Below are 20,982 nucleotides of genomic sequence, written 5' to 3' on the forward strand. Positions count from 1 at the left end.
CATAATACATTAACCAGACCATAACAAGTAGGGACGGCTGTGCAATCACCCATAGCACATACATATATACTGCAGTAACAGGAATTACATAATACATTAACCAGACCATAACAAGTAGGGACGGCTGTGCAATCACCCATAGCACATACATACATATATACTGCAATAACAGGAATTACAGACTAGAGGTACAAAACCATAACAAGTAGGGACGGCCGTGCAATCACCCACAGCACATACATCTATACTGCAGTAACAGGAATGACATAATACATTAACCAAACCATAACAAGTAGGGATGGCCGTGCTATCACCCACAGCACATACATATATACTGCAGTAACAGGAATTACATAATACATTAACCAAACCATAACAAGTAGGGACGGCTGTGCAATCACCCATAGCACATACATACATACATATATAATGCAATAACAGGAATTACAGACTAGAGGTACAAAACCATAACAAGTAGGGACGGCCGTGCAATCACCCATAGCACATACATATATACTGCAATAACAGTAATTACATAATACATTAACCAGACCATAACAAGTAGGGATGGCCGTGCTATCACCCACAGCACATACATCTATACTGCAATAACAGGTATTACATAATACATTAACCAAACCATAACAAATAGGGACGGCCGTGCAATCACCCATAGCACATACATATATACTGCAATGACAGGAATTACATAATACATTAACCAGACCATAACAAGTAGGGATGGCCGTGCTATCACCCATAGCACATACATCTATACTGCAGTAACAGGAATTACATAATACATTGACCAAACCATAACAAGTAGGGACGGCTGTGCAATCACCCATAGCACATACATACATATATACTGCAATAACAGGAATTACAGACTAGAGGTACAAAATCATAACAAGTAGGGACGGCCGTGCAATCACCCATAGCACATACATATATACTGCAATAACAGGAATTACATAATACATTAACCAAACCATAACAAGTAGGGACGGCCATGCTATCACCCATATCACATACATATATACTGCAATAACAGGAATTACATAATACATTAACCAGACCATAACAAGTAGGGATGGCCGTGCTATCACCCACAGCACATACATCTATACTGCAATAACAGGTATTACATAATACATTAACCAAACCATAACAAGTAGGGACGGCCGTGCAATCACCCATAGCACATACATATATACTGCAATGACAGGAATTACATAATACATTAACCAAACCATAACAAGTAGGGACGGCTGTGCAATCACCCATAGCACATACATACATATATACTGCAATAACAGGAATTACAGACTAGAGGTACAAAATCATAACAAGTAGGGACGGCCGTGCAATCACCCATAGCACATACATATATACTGCAATAACAGGAATTACATAATACATTAACCAAACCATAACAAGTAGGGACGGCCGTGCTATCACCCATATCACATACATATATACTGCAATAACAGGAATTACAGACTAGAGGTACAGAACCATAACAAGTAGGGACGGCCGTGCTATCACCCACAGCACATACATCTATACTGCAATAACAGGTATTACATAATACATTAACCAAACCATAACAAGTAGGGACGGCCGTGCAATCACCCATAGCACATACATATATACTGCAATGACAGGAATTACATAATACATTAACCAAACCATAACAAGTAGGGACGGCCGTGCAATCACCCATAGCACATACATATATACTGCAGTAACAGGAATTACATAATACATTGACCAAACCATAACAAGTAGGGACGGCTGTGCAATCACCCATAGCACATACATACATATATACTGCAATAACAGGAATTACAGACTAGAGGTACAGAACCATAACAAGTAGGGACGGCCGTGCAATCACCCATAGCACATATATATATACTGCAATAACAGGAATTACATAATACATTAACCAAACCATAACAAGTAGGGACGGCCGTGCTATCACCCATAGCACATACATATATACTGCAGTAACAGGAATTACATAATACATTAACCAGACCATAACAAGTAGGGATGGTCGTACTATCACCCATATCACATACATATATACTGCAATAACAGGAATTACATAATACATTAACCAAACCATATCAAGTAGGGATGGCTGTGCAATCACCCACAGCACATACATCTATACTGCAGTAACTGGAATTACATAATACATTAACCAAACCATAACAAGTAGGGATGGCTGTGCAATCTAGAGATGAGCGGGTTCGGTTCCTCGGAATCCGAACCCGCCCGAACTTCATGTTTTTTTACACGGGTCCGAGCGACTCGGATCTTCCCGCCTTGCTCGGTTAACCCGAGCGCGCCCGAACGTCATCATGACGCTGTCGGATTCTCGCGAGGCTCGGATTCTATCGCGAGACTCGGATTCTATATAAGGAGCCGCGCGTCGCCGCCATTTTCACACGTGCATTGAGATTGATAGGGAGAGGACGTGGCTGGCGTCCTCTCCATTTAGATTAGAAGAGAGAGAGTGAGATTGAGACAGAGACACTTGATTTACTGGAGCTTAGGAGTACTAGAGAGTGCAGAGTTTACTAGTGACTGACCACTGACCAGTGACCACCAGTGCAGTTTTATTTAATATAATCCGTTCTCTGCCTGAAAAAAACGATACACAGTGACTCAGTCACATACCATATCTGTGCTCAGCCCAGTGTGCTGCATCATCTATGTATAATATCTGACTGTGCTCACACAGCTTAATTGTGGGGGAGACTGGGGAGCAGTTATAGGTTATAGCAGGAGCCAGGAGTACATACATATTATTAAAATTAAACAGTGCACACTTTTGCTGCAGGCAGGAGTGCCACTGCCAGTGTGACTGACCAGTGACCTGACCACACTGACCACCAGTATAGTATACTATATTGTGATTGCCTGAAAAAGTTAAACACTCGTCGTGTGACTTGTGTGGTGTTTTTTTTTTTATTCTATAAAAAACTCATTCTGCTGACAGACAGTGTCCAGCAGGTCCGTCATTATATAATATATACCTGTCCGGCTGCAGTAGTGATATATATATATTTTTTATATCATTATTTATCATCCAGTCGCAGCAGACACAGTACGGTAGTTCACGGCTGTAGCTACCTCTGTGTCGGCACTCGGCAGTCCATCCATAATTGTATACCACCTACCCGTGGTTTTTTTTTTCTTTCTTCTTTATACATACTACATCTCATTATTATCCAGTCTATATTAGCAGCAGACACAGTACAGTACGGTAGTCCACGGCTGTAGCTACCTCTGTGTCGGTACTCGGCAGTCCATCCATAATTGTATACCACCTACCCGTGGTTTTTTTTTTCTTTCTTCTTTATACATACTACATCTCATTATCATCCAGTCTATATTAGCAGCAGACACAGTACAGTACGGTAGTCCACGGCTGTAGCTACCTCTGTGTCGGCACTCGGCAGTCCGTCCATAATTGTATACCACCTACCCGAGGTTTTTTTTTCTTTCTTCTTTATACATACATACATACTACATCTCATTATCAACCAGTCTATATTAGCAGCAGACACAGTACAGTACGGTAGTCCACGGCTGTAGCTACCTCTGTGTCGGCACTCGGCAGTCCATCCATAATTGTATACCACCTACCCGTGGTTTTTTTTTCTTTCTTCTTTATACATACTACATCTCATTATCATCCAGTCTATATTAGCAGCAGACACAGTACAGTACGGTAGTCCACGGCTGTAGCTACCTCTGTGTCGGCACTCGGCAGTCCATCCATAATTGTGTACCACCTACCCGTGGTTTTTTTTTCTTTCTTCTTTATACATACTACATCTCATTATCATCCAGTCTATATTAGCAGCAGACACAGTACAGTACGGTAGTCCACGGCTGTAGCTACCTCTGTGTCGGCACTCGGCAGTCCGTCCATAATTGTATACCACCTACCCGTGGTTTTTTTTTCTTTCTTCTTTATACATACATACTACATCTCATTATCATCCAGTCTATATTAGCAGCAGACACAGTACAGTACGGTAGTCCACGGCTGTAGCTACCTCTGTGTCGGCACTCGGCAGTCCGTCCATAATTGTATACCACCTACCCGTGGTTTTTTTTTCTTTCTTCTTTATACATACTACATCTCATTATCAACCAGTCTATATTAGCAGCAGACACAGTACAGTACGGTAGTCCACGGCTGTAGCTACCTCTGTGTCGGCACTCGGCAGTCCATCCATAATTGTATACCACCTACCCGTGGTTTTTTTTTCTTTCTTCTTTATACATACATACTACATCTCTTTATCAACCAGTCTATATTAGCAGCAGACACAGTACGGTAGTTCACGGCTGTAGCTACCTCTGTGTCGGCACTCGGCAGTCCACCCATAATTGTATACCACCTACCCGTGGTTTTTTTTTTCTTTCTTCTTTATACATACTACATCTCATTATCATCCAGTCTATATTAGCAGCAGACACAGTACAGTACAATAGTCCACGGCTGTAGCTACCTCTGTGTCGGCACTCGGCAGTCCATTCATAATTGTATACTAGTATCCATCCATCTCCATTGTTTACCTGAGGTGCCTTTTAGTTGTGCCTATTAAAATATGGAGAACAAAAATGTTGAGGTTCCAAAATTAGGGAAAGATCAAGATCCACTTCCACCTCGCGCTGAAGCTGCTGCCACTAGTCATGGCCGAGACGATGAAATGCCAGCAACGTCGTCTGCCAAGGCCGATGCCCAATGTCATAGTACAGAGCATGTCAAATCCAAAACACCAAATATCAGTAAAAAAAGGACTCCAAAACCTAAAATAAAATTGTCGGAGGAGAAGCGTAAACTTGCCAATATGCCATTTACCACACGGAGTGGCAAGGAACGGCTGAGGCCCTGGCCTATGTTCATGGCTAGTGGTTCAGCTTCACATGAGGATGGAGGCACTCAGCCTCTCGCTAGAAAAATGAAAAGACTCAAGCTGGCAAAAGCAGTAGCACCGCAAAGAACTGTGCGTTCTTCGAAATCCCAAATCCACAAGGAGAGTCCAATTGTGTCGGTTGCGATGCCTGACCTTCCCAACACTGGACGTGAAGAGCATGCGCCTTCCACCATTTGCACGCCCCCTGCAAGTGCTGGAAGGAGCACCCGCAGTCCAGTTCCTGATAGTCAGATTGAAGATGTCAGTGTTGAAGTACGCCAGGATGAGGAGGATATGGGTGTTGCTGGCGCTGGGGAGGAAATTGACCAGGAGGATTCTGATGGTGAGGTGGTTTGTTTAAGTCAGGCACCCGGGGAGACACCTGTTGTCCGTGGGAGGAATATGGCCGTTGACATGCCTGGTGAAAATACCAAAAAAATCAGCTCTTCGGTGTGGAAGTATTTCAACAGAAATGCGGACAACAGGTGTCAAGCCGTGTGTTCCCTTTGTCAAGCTGTAATAAGTAGGGGTAAGGACGTTAACCACCTCGGAACATCCTCCCTTATACGTCACCTGCAGCGCATTCATAATAAGTCAGTGACAAGTTCAAAAACTTTGGGTGACAGCGGAAGCAGTCCACTGACCAGTAAATCCCTTCCTCTTGTAACCAAGCTCACGCAAACCACCCCACCAACTCCCTCAGTGTCAATTTCCTCCTTCCCCAGGAATGCCAATAGTCCTGCAGGCCATGTCACTGGCAATTCTGACGAGTCCTCTCCTGCCTGGGATTCCTCCGATGCATCCTTGCGTGTAACGCCTACTGCTGCTGGCGCTGCTGTTGTTGCTGCTGGGAGTCGATGGTCATCCCAGAGGGGAAGTCGTAAGACCACTTTTACTACTTCCACCAAGCAATTGACTGTCCAACAGTCCTTTGCGAGGAAGATGAAATATCACAGCAGTCATCCTACAGCAAAGCGGATAACTGAGGCCTTGGCATCCTGGGTGGTGAGAAACGTGGTTCCGGTATCCATCATTACTGCAGAGCCAACTAGAGACTTGTTGGAGGTACTGTGTCCCCGGTACCAAATACCATCTAGGTTCCATTTCTCTAGGCAGGCGATACCGAAAATGTACACAGACCTCAGAAAAAGAGTCACCAGTGTCCTAAAAAATGCAGCTGTACCCAATGTCCACTTAACCACGGACATGTGGACAAGTGGAGCAGGGCAGGGTCAGGACTATATGACTGTGACAGCCCACTGGGTAGATGTATGGACTCCCGCCGCAAGAACAGCAGCGGCGGCACCAGTAACAGCATCTCGCAAACGCCAACTCTTTCCTAGGCAGGCTACGCTTTGTATCACCGGTTTCCAGAATACGCACACAGCTGAAAACCTCTTACGGCAACTGAGGAAGATCATCGCGGAATGGCTTACCCCAATTGGACTCTCCTGTGGATTTGTGGCATCGGACAACGCCAGCAATATTGTGTGTGCATTAAATATGGGCAAATTCCAGCACGTCCCATGTTTTGCACATACCTTGAATTTGGTGGTGCAGAATTTTTTAAAAAACGACAGGGGCGTGCAAGAGATGCTGTCGGTGGCCAGAAGAATTGCGGGACACTTTCGGCGTACAGGCACCACGTACAGAAGACTGGAGCACCACCAAAAACTACTGAACCTGCCCTGCCATCATCTGAAGCAAGAAGTGGTAACGAGGTGGAATTCAACCCTCTATATGCTTCAGAGGTTGGAGGAGCAGCAAAAGGCCATTCAAGCCTATACAATTGAGCACGATATAGGAGGTGGAATGCACCTGTCTCAAGCGCAGTGGAGAATGATTTCAACGTTGTGCAAGGTTCTGATGCCCTTTGAACTTGCCACACGTGAAGTCAGTTCAGACACTGCCAGCCTGAGTCAGGTCATTCCCCTCATCAGGCTTTTGCAGAAGAAGCTGGAGACATTGAAGGAGGAGCTAACACGGAGCGATTCCGCTAGGCATGTGGGACTTGTGGATGGAGCCCTTAATTCACTTAACAAGGATTCACGGGTGGTCAATCTGTTGAAATCAGAGCACTACATTTTGGCCACCATGCTCGATCCTAGATTTAAAGCCTACCTTGGATCTCTCTTTCCGGCAGACACAAGTCTGCTGGGGTTGAAAGACCTGCTGGTGAGAAAATTGTCAAGTCAAGCGGAACGCGACCTGTCAACATCTCCTCCTTCACATTCTCCCGCAACTGGGGGTGCGAGGAAAAGGCCCAGAATTCCGAGCCCACCCGCTGGCGGTGATGCAGGGCAGTCTGGAGCGACTGCTGATGCTGACATCTGGTCCGGACTGAAGGACCTGACAACGATTACGGACATGTCGTCTACTGTCACTGCATATGATTCTCTCAACATTGAAAGAATGGTGGAGGATTATATGAGTGACCGCATCCAAGTAGGCACGTCACACAGTCCGTACTTATACTGGCAGGAAAAAGAGGCAATTTGGAGGCCCTTGCACAAACTGGCTTTATTCTACCTAAGTTGCCCTCCCACAAGTGTGTACTCCGAAAGAGTGTTTAGTGCCGCCGCTCACCTTGTCAGCAATCGGCGTACGAGGTTACATCCAGAAAATGTGGAGAAGATGATGATCATTAAAATGAATTATAATCAATTCCTCCGCGGAGACATTGACCAGCAGCAATTGCCTCCACAAAGTACACAGGGAGCTGAGATGGTGGATTCCAGTGGGGACGAATTGATAATCTGTGAGGAGGGGGATGTACACGGTGATATATCGGAGGATGATGATGAGGTGGACATCTTGCCTCTGTAGAGCCAGTTTGTGCAAGGAGAGATTAATTGCTTCTTTTTTGGGGGGGGTCCAAACCAACCCGTCATATCAGTCACAGTCGTGTGGCAGACCCTGTCACTGAAATGATGGGTTGGTTAAAGTGTGCATGTCCTGTTTTGTTTATACAACATAAGGGTGGGTGGGAGGGCCCAAGGACAATTCCATCTTGCACCTCTTTTTTCTTTTCTTTTTCTTTGCGTCATGTGCTGTTTGGGGAGGGTTTTTTGGAAGGGCCATCCTGCGTGACACTGCAGTGCCACTCCTAGATGGGCCCGGTGTTTGTGTCGGCCACTAGGGTCGCTTATCTTACTCACAGAGTCAGCTACCTCATTGCGCCTCTTTTTTTCTTTGCGTCATGTGCTGTTTGGGGAGGGTTTTTTGGAAGGGACATCCTGCGTGACACTGCAGTGCCACTCCTAGATGGGCCCGGTGTTTGTGTCGGCCACTAGGGTCGCTTATCTTACTCACACAGTCAGCTACCTCATTGCGCCTCTTTTTTTCTTTGCGTCATGTGCTGTTTGGGGAGGGTTTTTTGGAAGGGACATCCTGCGTGACACTGCAGTGCCACTCCTAGATGGGCCCGGTGTTTGTGTCGGCCACTAGGGTCGCTAATCTTACTCACACAGCTACCTCATTGCGCCTCTTTTTTTCTTTGCGTCATGTGCTGTTTGGGGAGGGTTTTTTGGAAGGGACATCCTGCGTGACACTGCAGTGCCACTCCTAGATGGGCCCGGTGTTTGTGTCGGCCACTAGGGTCGCTTATCTTACTCACACAGCGACCTCGGTGCAAATTTGAGGACTAAAAATAATATTGTGAGGTGTGAGGTATTCAGAATAGACTGAAAATGAGTGGAAATTATGGTTTTTGAGGTTAATAATACTTTGGGATCAAAATGACCCCCAAATTCTATGATTTAAGCTGTTTTTTAGGGTTTTTTGAAAAAAACACCCGAATCCAAAACACACCCGAATCCGACAAAAAAAATTCGGTGAGGTTTTGCCAAAACGCGGTCGAACCCAAAACACGGCCGCGGAACCGAACCCAAAACCAAAACACAAAACCCGAAAAATTTCAGGCGCTCATCTCTAGTGCAATCACCCATATCACATACATACATACATACATACATACATACATACATACATACATACATACATCTATACTGCAATAACAGGAATTACATAATACATTAACCAACCCATAACAAGTAGGGATGGCTGTGCAATCACCCATATCACATACATACATACATATATACTGCAGTAACAGGAATTACATAATACATTAACCAAACCATAACAAGTAGGGACGGCCGTGCAATCACCCATAGCACATACATATATACTGCAATAACAGGAATTACATAATACATTAACCAAACCATAACAAGTAGGGACGGCCGTGCAATCACCCATAGCACATACATCTATACTGCAGTAACAGGAATTACATAATACATTAACCAAACCATAACAAGTAGGGACGGCTGTGCAATCACCCATAGCACATACATGCATATATACTGCAATAACAGGAATTACAGACTAGAGGTACAAAACCATAACAAGTAGGGATGGCTGTGCAATCACCCATAGCACATATATATATACTGCAATAACAGGAATTACATAATACATTAACCAAACCATAACAAGTAGGGACGGCCGTGCTATCACCCATAGCACATACATATATACTGCAATAACAGGTATTACATAATACATTAACCAAACCATAACAAGTAGGGATGGCTGTGCAATCACCCATATCACATACATACATACATACATACATACATACTGCAGTAACAGGAATTACATAATACATTAACCAAACCATAACAAGTAGGGACGGCTGTGCAATCACCCATAGCACATACATATATACTGCAATAACAGGAATTACATAATACATTAACCAGACCATAACAAGTAGGGATGGCCGTGCTATCACCCACAGCACATACATCTATACTGCAATAACAGGTATTACATAATACATTAACCAAACCATAACAAGTAGGGACGGCTGTGCAATCACCCACAGCACATACATCTATACTGCAATAACAGGAATTACATAATACATTAACCAAACCATAACAAGTAGGGATGGCTGTGCAATCACCCATATCACATACATATATACTGCAATAACAGGAATTACATAATACATTAACCAGACCATAACAAGTAGGGATGGCCGTGCTATCACCCACAGCACATACATACATATATACTGCAGTAACAGGAATTACATAATACATTAACCAGACCATAACAAGTAGGGATGGCTGTGCAATCACCCACAGCACATACATCTATACTGCAATAACAGGAATTACATAATACATTAACCAAACCATAACAAGTAGGGATGGCTGTGCAATCACCCATATCACATACATATATACTGCAATAACAGAAATTACATAATACATTAACCAGACCATAACAAGTAGGGATGGCCGTGCTATCACCCACAGCACATACATATATACTGCAGTAACAGGAATTACGTAATACATTAACCAAACCATAACAAGTAGGGACAGCTGTGCAATCACCCATAGCACATACATACATACATACATACATACATACATACATACATACATACATACATACATATATAATGCAATAACAGGAATTACAGACTAGAGGTACAAAACCATAACAAGTAGGGATGGCTGTGCAATCACCCATAGCACATACATATATACTGCAGTAACAGGAATTACATAATACATTGACCAAACCATAACAAGTAGGGATGGCTGTGCAATCACCCACAGCACATACATCTATACTGCAGTAACAGGAATTACATAATACATTAACCAAACCATAACAAGTAGGGATGGCTGTGCAATCACCCATATCACATACATATAGGGGTATATGCAATTGCGGTCGAATTCCCGAAATTGTCGAATTTCGGGTCATTTTCGACCAAAAAAAAAAATCGCCTATGCAATTCAGTGCTTTCCGACCAAAAAACGGACTTTCAAAATTCGACTTTTTGAAATTCGAATTTTTGCAAATTCGACTTTTTTGCAATGATACAAGTGCTGCAATTCGACCAAAGCATATTCAATTCAAGTTTGGAAATTCGACAGCAGTGCTTTTAGACAGCAAATTCGTCATTTTCAATCCGCCACACTTTGGAGGGTGAAAACAAATAAAAAAAATTTAAACATGTTTTTTTTTGTGTTTTTTTTTTTGGGAATAGCAGATCTATTTATATTAGAAGGGATTAGGTACTTTTTTTTTTTTTTTTTGGAGGCACAAATATTATTTATATATTTTTTAAAATATATTTTTTTTTTTTTTTTATGCTGGAACGGTAAAATCATAAAAAAAAATGGCGTGGGGTCCCCCTTCCAAAGCATAACCAGCCTCGGGCTCTTCGAGCTGGTCCTGGTTCTAAAAATGCGGGGGGGAAATTGACAGGGGATCCCCCGTATTTTTAAAACCAGCACCGGGCTTTGCGCCTGGTGCTGGTGCCAAAAATACGGGGGACAAAAAGAGTAGGGGTCCCCCGTATTTTTAACACCAGCATCGGGCTCCACTAGCTGGACAGATAATGCCACAGCCGGCGGTCACTTTTATGCCGTGCCCTGCGGCCGTGGCATCAAATATCCAACTAGTCACCCCTGGCCGGGGTACCCTGGGGGAGTGGGGACCCCTTCAATCAAGGGGTCCCCCCCCCCCAGCCACCCAAGGGCCAGGGGTGAAGCCCGAGGCTGTCCCCCCCCCATCCAATGGGCTGCGGATGGGGGGATGATAGCCTTTTGTGATAATAAAAAGATATTGTTTTTTCCAGTAGTACTACAAGTCCCAGCAAGCCTCCCCCGCAAGCTGGTACTTGGAGAACCACAAGTACCAGCATGCGGGAGAAAAACCGGCCCGCTGGTACCTGTAGTACTACTGGGAAAAAAATACCCAAATAAAAACAGGACACACACACCTTCGACAGTAAAACTTTATTTCATACGTCGACACACACATACTTACCTATGTTCACACGCCGACATCGGTCCTCTTCTCCATGTAGAATCCACGGATACCTGAAAAGAAAAGTTCAATATACTCACCTCAGCCATGGTCCAGAGATAAATCCACGTACTTGGCAAAAAAAGAAAACGCAAATACCCGACCACCGGACTGAAAGGGGTCCCATGCTGACACATGGGACACCTTTCCACGAATGAGACCTGTCAGTGACAGCTGTCACAGAAAGGTGTCTAAGCCAATCAGGAAGCGCAACTTCGTTGCGCTCACCTGATTGGCTGTGCGCTGTCTGAACTCAGACAGGGCATCGCACAGCCCCGTCCATTATATTCAATGGTGGGAACTTAGCGGCTAGCGGTGAGGTCACCCGCCGGTCAGCGGCTGACCGGCGGGTGACCCCACCGCTACCCGCAAAGTTCCCACCATTGAAAGTAATGGAGCGGCTTTGCGATGCGCTGTCACAGTACAGACAGCGCACAGCCAATCAGGTGAGCGCCACGGAAGTAGCGCTTCCTGATTGGCTGAAGGGACTTCAGTGACAGGAGTCACGTGATGTCCCGGCATTCGGGAGAAAGGGGTCTGATGTGAAAGCATTGGACCCCTTTCAGTCCGGTATGGAGCGGGTATTTGCGTTTTTTTTTTTTAACAAGTACGTGGATTTATCTCTCTGGACGTGGATTTATCTCTGGACGCTGGAAGGTGAGTATAATTTTTTCACAGGTACCCTCGGATCGTCGGAGACCGTGGCAGTCGGCGTGTCAACATAGGTAAGTATGTGTGTGTCGGTAGTGTGTAATAAAGTTTTACTATCAAGGTGTCTGTGTCCTGTTTTTATTTGGGTATTTTTTCCCCAGTAGTACTACAGGTACCAGCGGGCCCGTTTTTCTCCCGCATGCTGGTACTTGTGGTTCTCCAAGTACCAGCTTGCGGGGGAGGCTTGCTGGGACTTGTAGTACTACTGGAAAAAAACAATATCTTTTTATTATCACAAAAGGCTATCAGCCCCCCCATCCGCAGCCCATTGGATGGGGGGGGACAGCCTCGGGCTTCACCCCTGGCCCTTGGGTGGCTGGGGGGGGGGACCCCTTGATTGAAGGGGTCCCCACTCCCCCAGGGTACCCCGGCCAGGGGTGACTAGTTGGATATTTGATGCCACGGCCGCAGGGCACGGCATAAAAGTGACCCCCGGCTGTGGCATTATCTGTCCAGCTAGTGGAGCCCGATGCTGGTGTTAAAAATACGGGGGACCCCTACTCTTTTTGTCCCCCGTATTTTTGGCACCAGCACCAGGCGCAGAGCCCGGTGCTGGTTTTGAAAATACGGGGGATCCCTTGCCAATTTTTCCCCGGATTTTTAGAACCAGGACCAGCTCGATGAGCCCGAGGCTGGTTATTCCTTTGGAGGGGGGACCCCACGCCATTTTTTTTTCCGGGTTTTTCCCGTTTTTTCCCGTTTTTTAAAATCGCGGCAAAATCCGCCAAATCGGCCGATTTTCGCCCGCGATTCTGGCGAATCCGTTTTTCATTGAATATGGTGAATTCCGGAAGCCACCTTCCGGAATTCACCTGGCGAATTTAGTCGAATTAAAAAACGGCGAAAAATTGCCGCGATTCGCCGTGAATTGCATATACCCCATATACTGCAATAACAGGAATTACATAATACATTAACCAGACCATAACAAGTAGGGATGGCCGTGCTATCACCCACAGCACATACATCTATACTGCAATAACAGGTATTACATAATACATTAACCAAACCATAACAAGTAGGGACGGCCGTGCAATCACCCATAGCACATACATATATACTGCAATGACAGGAATTACATAATACATTAACCAAACCATAACAAGTAGGGACGGCCGTGCAATCACCCATAGCACATACATCTATACTGCAGTAACAGGAATTACATAATACATTGACCAAACCATAACAAGTAGGGACGGCTGTGCAATCACCCATAGCACATACATACATATATACTGCAATAACAGGAATTACAGACTAGAGGTACAAAACCATAACAAGTAGGGACGGCCGTGCAATCACCCATAGCACATACATATATACTGCAATAACAGGAATTACATAATACATTAACCAAACCATAACAAGTAGGGACGGCCGTGCTATCACCCATATCAAATACATATATACTGCAATAACAGGAATTACATAATACATTAACCAGACCATAACCAGTAGGGATGGCCGTGCTATCACACACAGCACATACATATATACTGCAATGACAGGAATTACATAATACATTAACCAAACCATAACAAGTAGGGATGGCCGTGCTATCACCCATAGCACATACATATATACTGCAGTAACAGGAATTACATAATACATTAACCAGACCATAACAAGTAGGGATGGTCGTACTATCACCCATATCACATACATATATACTGCAATAACAGGAATTACATAATACATTAACCAAACCATAACAAGTAGGGATGGCTGTGCAATCACCCATATCACATACATACATACATACATACATATATACTGCAGTAACAGGAATTACATAATACATTGACCAAACCATAATAAGTAGGGATGGCTGTGCAATCACCCACAGCACATACATCTATACTGCAATAACAGGAATTACATAATACATTAACCAAACCATAACAAGTAGGGATGGCTGTGCAATCACCCATATCACATACATACATACATACATACATACATACATATATACTGCAGTAACAGGAATTACATAATACATTAACCAAACCATAACAAGTAGGGACGGCCGTGCAATCACCCATAGCACATACATACATACATACATACATACATACATACATACATATATAATGCAATAACAGGAATTACAGACTAGAGGTACAAAACCATAACAAGTAGGGACGGCCGTGCAATCACCCATAGCACATACATATATACTGCAGTAACAGGAATTACATAATACATTAACCAAACCATAACAAGTAGGGATGGCTGTGCAATCACCCATATCACATACATATATACTGCAGTAACAGGAATTACATAATACATTAACCAAACCATAACAAGTAGGGACGGCCGTGCTATCACCCATATCACATACATATATACTGCAATAACAGGAATTACATAATACATTAACCAGACCATAACAAGTAGGGATGGCCGTGCTATCACCCATAGCACATACATTTACAGTATACTGCAATAACAGGAATTATATGTCAGCAAGTATGAAGCACACAGCCTCTCCTCAGTCCCTACAGGTACATTTTAATGAAGAAATAAACCGGTATAATGGATAGAATGAAGCACGTGGCGGGGATCTCAGTGCTGCCTGCTGTAATTATGGCTTTACTCAAGTTGATAAGAGAAGTGTCAGGGAGGGTTGAGGAAATACGAAAACTTACAGCTAGTGGAAAAGGGGTAATGAGAAATGTGACCCATGTGTAACTCTGTGAAAATGGCCACCTTTTTTATTTCCTGTATCAGTGTAAATATAACCTTACATTATGATGTGATTATTTTCACCTTTTATTTTTGTGATGATTTTTTGTTTTCGGTTTCCAGCTAATCCCCAATGGCTCCAGCCACAGGATCCAGTCTGAGCGGGGTCCCTATGCCAATGTGCTGCACGCTGTGGAAGGATTTGCACTCTTGTTACTGTGTAGTTTCCAGCTGGCGACTCGTAAAGTAGCCGTCTTAATTCTGAAAGAAGTCCGAGCATTATTCATTGCACTGGGACAAGCAGAGGTGAGATTAGCGCTGTCTGTGTAATATGTATGTGCTTTTAGTAACACAGTATGTTATGTTTTGCCAGTTTAATGTAACGGATACTTGGAGAATGACCAATATTAGTGCAGTTAGCAGGTGACTGGCCCTGCCGTCCCATAGAGGCTAGCTGTGGTTCTCTCTGGACAGCCTTTCCGAACATGCATGATAATCATCTATTGCAAAATTGCAATGAGTATGGCTGGCATGAGTTGGGGACTGTAGAGGGCAAGTGTTCTCTGATAAGACCAATGTTTCTATCAGGATAGCTAGGCCATTGGACAACTTCCTCCAAAATCAGACTGTATGATATCTAAATATATAGTGATTATAAGTTTTATAGGGTCAGTTTATCTAATTAGAGTGCATATGACAAGTTGATTTGCTTTGCTTGATCTTTTAGGAAGATGACAAGCCTATGATTGATGTTCTGGATCAGCTAAGTCCTTCAATACTTGAAAGCTTTCTCCATGTTGCAATGTCTGACTCTGTAAGTATGACATTACACCTGTGTTTTTGGGGGAGAGTTATCAAACCTCGGAGAGAAATAAGGGGGATGGGGGGGGGAGTTTTTTCAAAGCTTACAGAGAGAAAGAGATTACTAGCCTAACCACTACTGTCATTTTATATTCTGTGTTTGAAAATGACAGGAGCTGATTGGTTGGTACTTTATCTTTCTCCAAATTTTGACACCTCTCCCCCAAAGTACCAACCAATCACTCTTCTAAAGGTAATTTTTTTAGCACAGCCTCTGGGTCTGTCACTGAATGTCCTCTATAAGGTAACTGGGAAAACGGGTGCCCTACAGACCTCTTCACCTTTGCTGTGCTTATAGCAATGAGCAATTCTCCTCGGACCGAGGGTGCTTTCAAATGCACTACAATATCACCCAAATTTACTGATCGTCTTCAAATGAGATACTGCTGGAGCCCAGATGCAGAAGCAGTAACACAGCACATACTTGTTACCCCCTCCCCCATCTCTTACGTGAGTGCGGGTTCCAACCTCCCTCTGTAATTTTCCTGTCCACCTGTAATACATCTAGTAAGCACTCCACAATCTAAACTGAAATCTCCAACAGTGTACAACTGAGCTTCACAGGCCACGTAACAATCACCTCGCCATTACCTGTAATGCAAGAGTGATTATGCTGCTCTGTGAAGAAGGAATGCTATTTTAGGACTGCAGCATAACAAAGGAATTATTCACATTCTATTAGTTAATATTTTTATTGCCTTAACCAAAATGACTTTGATTCCTCCCCAGGCTGCCCTGCCATTTACTCACAACGTAGACCTGCAGTGGTTGGTTGAGTGGAATGCTGTCCTGGTCAATAGCCATTACGATGTAAAAAGTCCTTCTCACGTCTGGATATTTGCACAGTCAGTCAAGGACCCGTGGGTTCTTTGTCTCTTCACGTTTCTTAGACAGGAGAACCTACCAAAACATTGTCCTACAGCCCTCAGCTACTCTTGGCCATACGCTTTTACCAGGCTGCAGCTTCTCATGCCATTAGTGGACCCTAAGTAAGTAGGAGCATCCTGTATTATTGTCATCCTCTTATAATTGGCCAGACAAAATTCCTGCTGCGCAGTACAGAGGAATTATACAAACATTGTAACAAAATGAGATGGTGACTTGCATAAATCTACATAATACTCATGTACACATAATTACATGTCAACATAAACTTAATTCACTCTTGGTAAAATCAACAAATACAGTATGATGAATTAGTTGCCATTGGAATGTGTCGTCTTTGTTTGTAATTAAACACGATTGCTCCACTTTCTGTGTTCTAGAATATTATTATAAGCTCAGTATCCTGCGATGAGAATAAGCCCCTGTGCTGTCTTATTACATGCTTCTGATCATGTAGTGCAGGCTGTTGTTGGAGATTTCTCTTAGTAAATGCTAGCAGGATGTGACATATAAAAGCTGCCATTATAGTACACAGATATTCTTCCCAGTTCAGGACATGCTATATAGAACAATTTGTTTTATATTATACATAGAGGTGTATCCAAATTGCTGTAATAAATGTTTTGGAGTCAACAAGATGGTCCTCAAATATAGGTGCCTCACAGACTGCATTGGTGGATCTATAAAATGCATTTGTACTGTAGCCGTAACTGACCGTCACTTAGATCCTGGCGTAATGTGCTGATGTAAACTTGGTCAAGCTTGACCACAAAAGTGTGTAGGGCTCTTTTAGCTACCAAGTACTTTGTCTTGCGAACGTTGATGTTGCTTTTGGAAAGGTAAATTGATATTTAACAGCAACTCCTGAAATTAATGGTTGTATAGTCTTCTAGAACAAACCGATTTTCCCGTTAGTGATATAAATGTCACCTGCCAGCATTACTGTAGTTGCTACTGCAGCTTATTCATATAAGGTCTTCAGCCTGAATCCTCAGTCCTATATACACAGTTTTACAGTGTCATTAAAACATCCTGACATGTTACATTCTGCGGTTTAGGCTTAAAGATTTTATTTTCATATTACTATCATGCATAAATAAAGGTTACCTTTTTGTCTTCCACTTCAGAGTAATCTGTTATGGTTTTCTTTTCTTTTTTCACAGTAGTCCTATTAATGCAAAGAAAACGAGTACAGCCGGCAGCGGGGACAACTATGTTACGCTGTGGAGGAACTATCTTATTCTCTGCTTTGGAGTGGCAAGACCCAGTATTATGAGCCCTGGTCACTTACGAGCATCAACTCCAGAGATCATGGCAACCACTCCCGATGGCTCCATCAGCTATGATAACAAGGTAGGACATTTTCCTTTATGTACCTTTATACACTTTACTCACCCTACTTTAGTATTATCCTTTATAAAGTGCCACCATATTACACAGTCCTGTAGAATCAGAACATATTCATTCCGGTTCCTGGCCAAGTGCACACATTCCATGTTCCCTACACACATACACAAGGGCCGACTAATTTTAAAGTCACTTACCAGTGTATTTTTGGTTCAGAGAAGAAAACCTACATGGACACGGGAAAAACATACATGAGTTGATGAGGAATGTGTTCTTCATTTCTAGGTAATAGGAACCCCTTCAGTTGGTGTTCTGCTGAAGCAGCTGGTTCCTCTGATGAGGCTGGAGACTATAGAAATCACAGAATCTCTGGTGCTGGGCTTTGGTAGAACCAATGCTTTGGTGTTCAGGTATGTCGGATAAAGAGAACCAAGCTCTGGATGATAGGTGCTAAGTGTTTATTCTTTTGCACTATTACTATTTGTTACTACAGAAGAAAGTGGCTGGGGAGTGGGCAGGGGGTGTGGCTTGGGGGGAAGGGGGTGGGGCCTTGGGACTGGGCAGGGTCTGGGGACTGGACAGGGGATGGGGTCTGGGGACTGGACAGGGGATGAGTTTGGGGACTGGGCAAGGGGTGGAACCTCAGAAGTGGCTGATGATTGGGTAGGGCATAAGGCCTGGGAAGTGGCTGGGAACTGAGCAGGAGAATATGGCTGGTGACTGGGTAGGGGAAAGGGCCTGGGAAGTACCTGTGGACTCAGTAGGGTATTGGGCCTAGGAAGTGCCTGGGGACTGAGCATGGGAAGTCTCCAGGTCAGGGGATGTGGCCTCCACAGTCTCTTTCTCTGCCCATTTCTGGGCCTCGGCACGCCTGTAACCTTTGAAAACATTTCCACAATAAATGTTAGCCTTCTGTGTACATTATACATATTACAACTCCATTACAGTCAGCTCACACAAACTGAACTCATGTAACATATGCAGGAAAAAGTGTATAATTACTGAGGGAGCAGGTACAATCATGCCTTGCAGTACTTTGTCCTTTTCAGCATACTACCCACATGCCATGTGTGTACACAAAATGGGGTCTGTGTAATAATGCAATCTGTCCTTGCTCTTACCTACCCAATGCAGACAGTCTCACAACTCTTCCTAGCAACTATTACTGTCTGTGGTGTTCTGCATAGTAACTGTGCTGCCTGTTATTCATGTAAAGCTCTTGACTTTAAGGCTAATGTGGCCCTTTATACTGTATGTTCAGGGCTGCACATGCTGCCCTTGACTTAAATCAAGTTAAATATTAGGTTGCCCATCACTGGCTTAAACCCAATGATCAGAGGCAGAAACATAAAGCAGTGTATTTAGTAAAAGATATAGAAGGACGGAGGATTGAAGTAAAGGTGTAGAACATTTAGAATACTGTAGGCACTGCTTTTGCATATAATTATAGTGTTTGTGTGTGTGTTATTATTCATTGGTAAAATAACTTTTTATATCTATTGTGTTATAGGGAATTAGTGGAAGAACTTCATCCACTAATGAAAGAAGCTTTGGAACGAAGACCAGAGGTTTGTCTAGAAATTAATGTTTTCAGATAATTTTATAAAGTTGTTGTAAGTTTGATACAGATTTTGATAATGCATTGTGTGCACAACCAGAGAGACCGCAGCCCAACCTATTAAAGAAGAGGAGAAATTGGGCTCTATGTAATGGCCTGTGAGTTGCAGGCTGTAGTGAGATTTCACAGATGTTTTAAGGTAAATTCAACCTGGTTTTACCAGTAAAATAAATAAATAAATAAATGCTGCTTTATAAATCTGTTGGCTGATCACTGAAATCTCTGTGCTGTCCACAACGCCACAGACACATGGGCCATTGTCAGAGTTGTTCCAAGCACAGAGGTACAGGTGGGGGTAGTGCCTCTCTCCTCATCTTCTACTTCTGTAAATAGGAACAAGGGCAGTTATCACCTGCAGCCCCTAATATGCATTAATTACTTTAATGCAGTTCTATGTATGACAATATTGGATATTTGCTTTTAATAGAGACTTTAAAGGTCTTTTAGTGGGGAAGTCATTTAGATCTATTTGGTGTCCTGCACCTGGGGCAACCTGGGTTCAGGTATTTGACTGACTGCTCATTAAGTATGTCTTGGAAGCATTATAGGGGAAGGATGAAGGCTAAACACCAGAACTAGGATTTGCCTCTGTCCCATAGGTAAAATGTGCTGTGTCCTCATACACCTAACCTTTCTGCTCCATATAGTGCGATTTCTGTGCTGTGCAGGTTTTCCTCAATTTTTGCTACTTTCACCTTCATTTTGCACCTTACTTTGCTTATAGTGTGCTAAGTACTTAGGGGCGTAAGCAATTAGCTCCGATTACATTTCGGAGCTAATGAATTTGCCCCACTCGTATTCCTTTAGGGCCGTTTTCGGCAGTTTTGAAGGCATTTTCACCAATGCCTTTTCACCTTCTTTTATTAAGTGAAAAGGAATTGGCGAAAAAATGCCTCAAAATCGGCAAAAATGGTCCGCATTTACGACGGAAAACAAGTGGACTCGCTGAGCCACGTGTTTGCCGCCCCTGTCACATTTTTCACCTAGGCCAAAATATTGTATAGGGCGAATCTCCATTCTCCC

At 43.5% G+C, this 20,982-nt stretch overlaps 1 protein-coding gene across 10 annotated transcripts in view; it reads left to right on the forward strand.

Annotated features, from left to right (window-relative positions):
* The window catches only part of FRY (FRY microtubule binding protein), a 761,330-nt gene that overhangs the window by 566,013 nt on the left and 174,335 nt on the right, over positions 1–20,982 (forward strand). For all 10 annotated transcript variants that reach the window (XR_010204858.1, XM_063951775.1, XM_063951776.1 and 7 more), the window contains 6 exons: positions 15,372–15,554; positions 15,976–16,062; positions 16,839–17,098; positions 18,158–18,347; positions 18,627–18,751; positions 19,852–19,909. Coding sequence is in view for 9 of the 10 variants with exons in the window: in XM_063951775.1 (XP_063807845.1) it covers positions 15,372–15,554; positions 15,976–16,062; positions 16,839–17,098; positions 18,158–18,347; positions 18,627–18,751; positions 19,852–19,909 (903 nt within the window). In the remaining variant the exon portion in view is untranslated. The remainder of the gene's footprint in view (positions 1–15,371; positions 15,555–15,975; positions 16,063–16,838; positions 17,099–18,157; positions 18,348–18,626; positions 18,752–19,851; positions 19,910–20,982) is intronic.

Source organism: Pseudophryne corroboree, chromosome 2 (genome assembly GCF_028390025.1).
Source record: "Pseudophryne corroboree isolate aPseCor3 chromosome 2, aPseCor3.hap2, whole genome shotgun sequence".
Classification (NCBI taxonomy): domain Eukaryota; kingdom Metazoa; phylum Chordata; class Amphibia; order Anura; family Myobatrachidae; genus Pseudophryne; species Pseudophryne corroboree.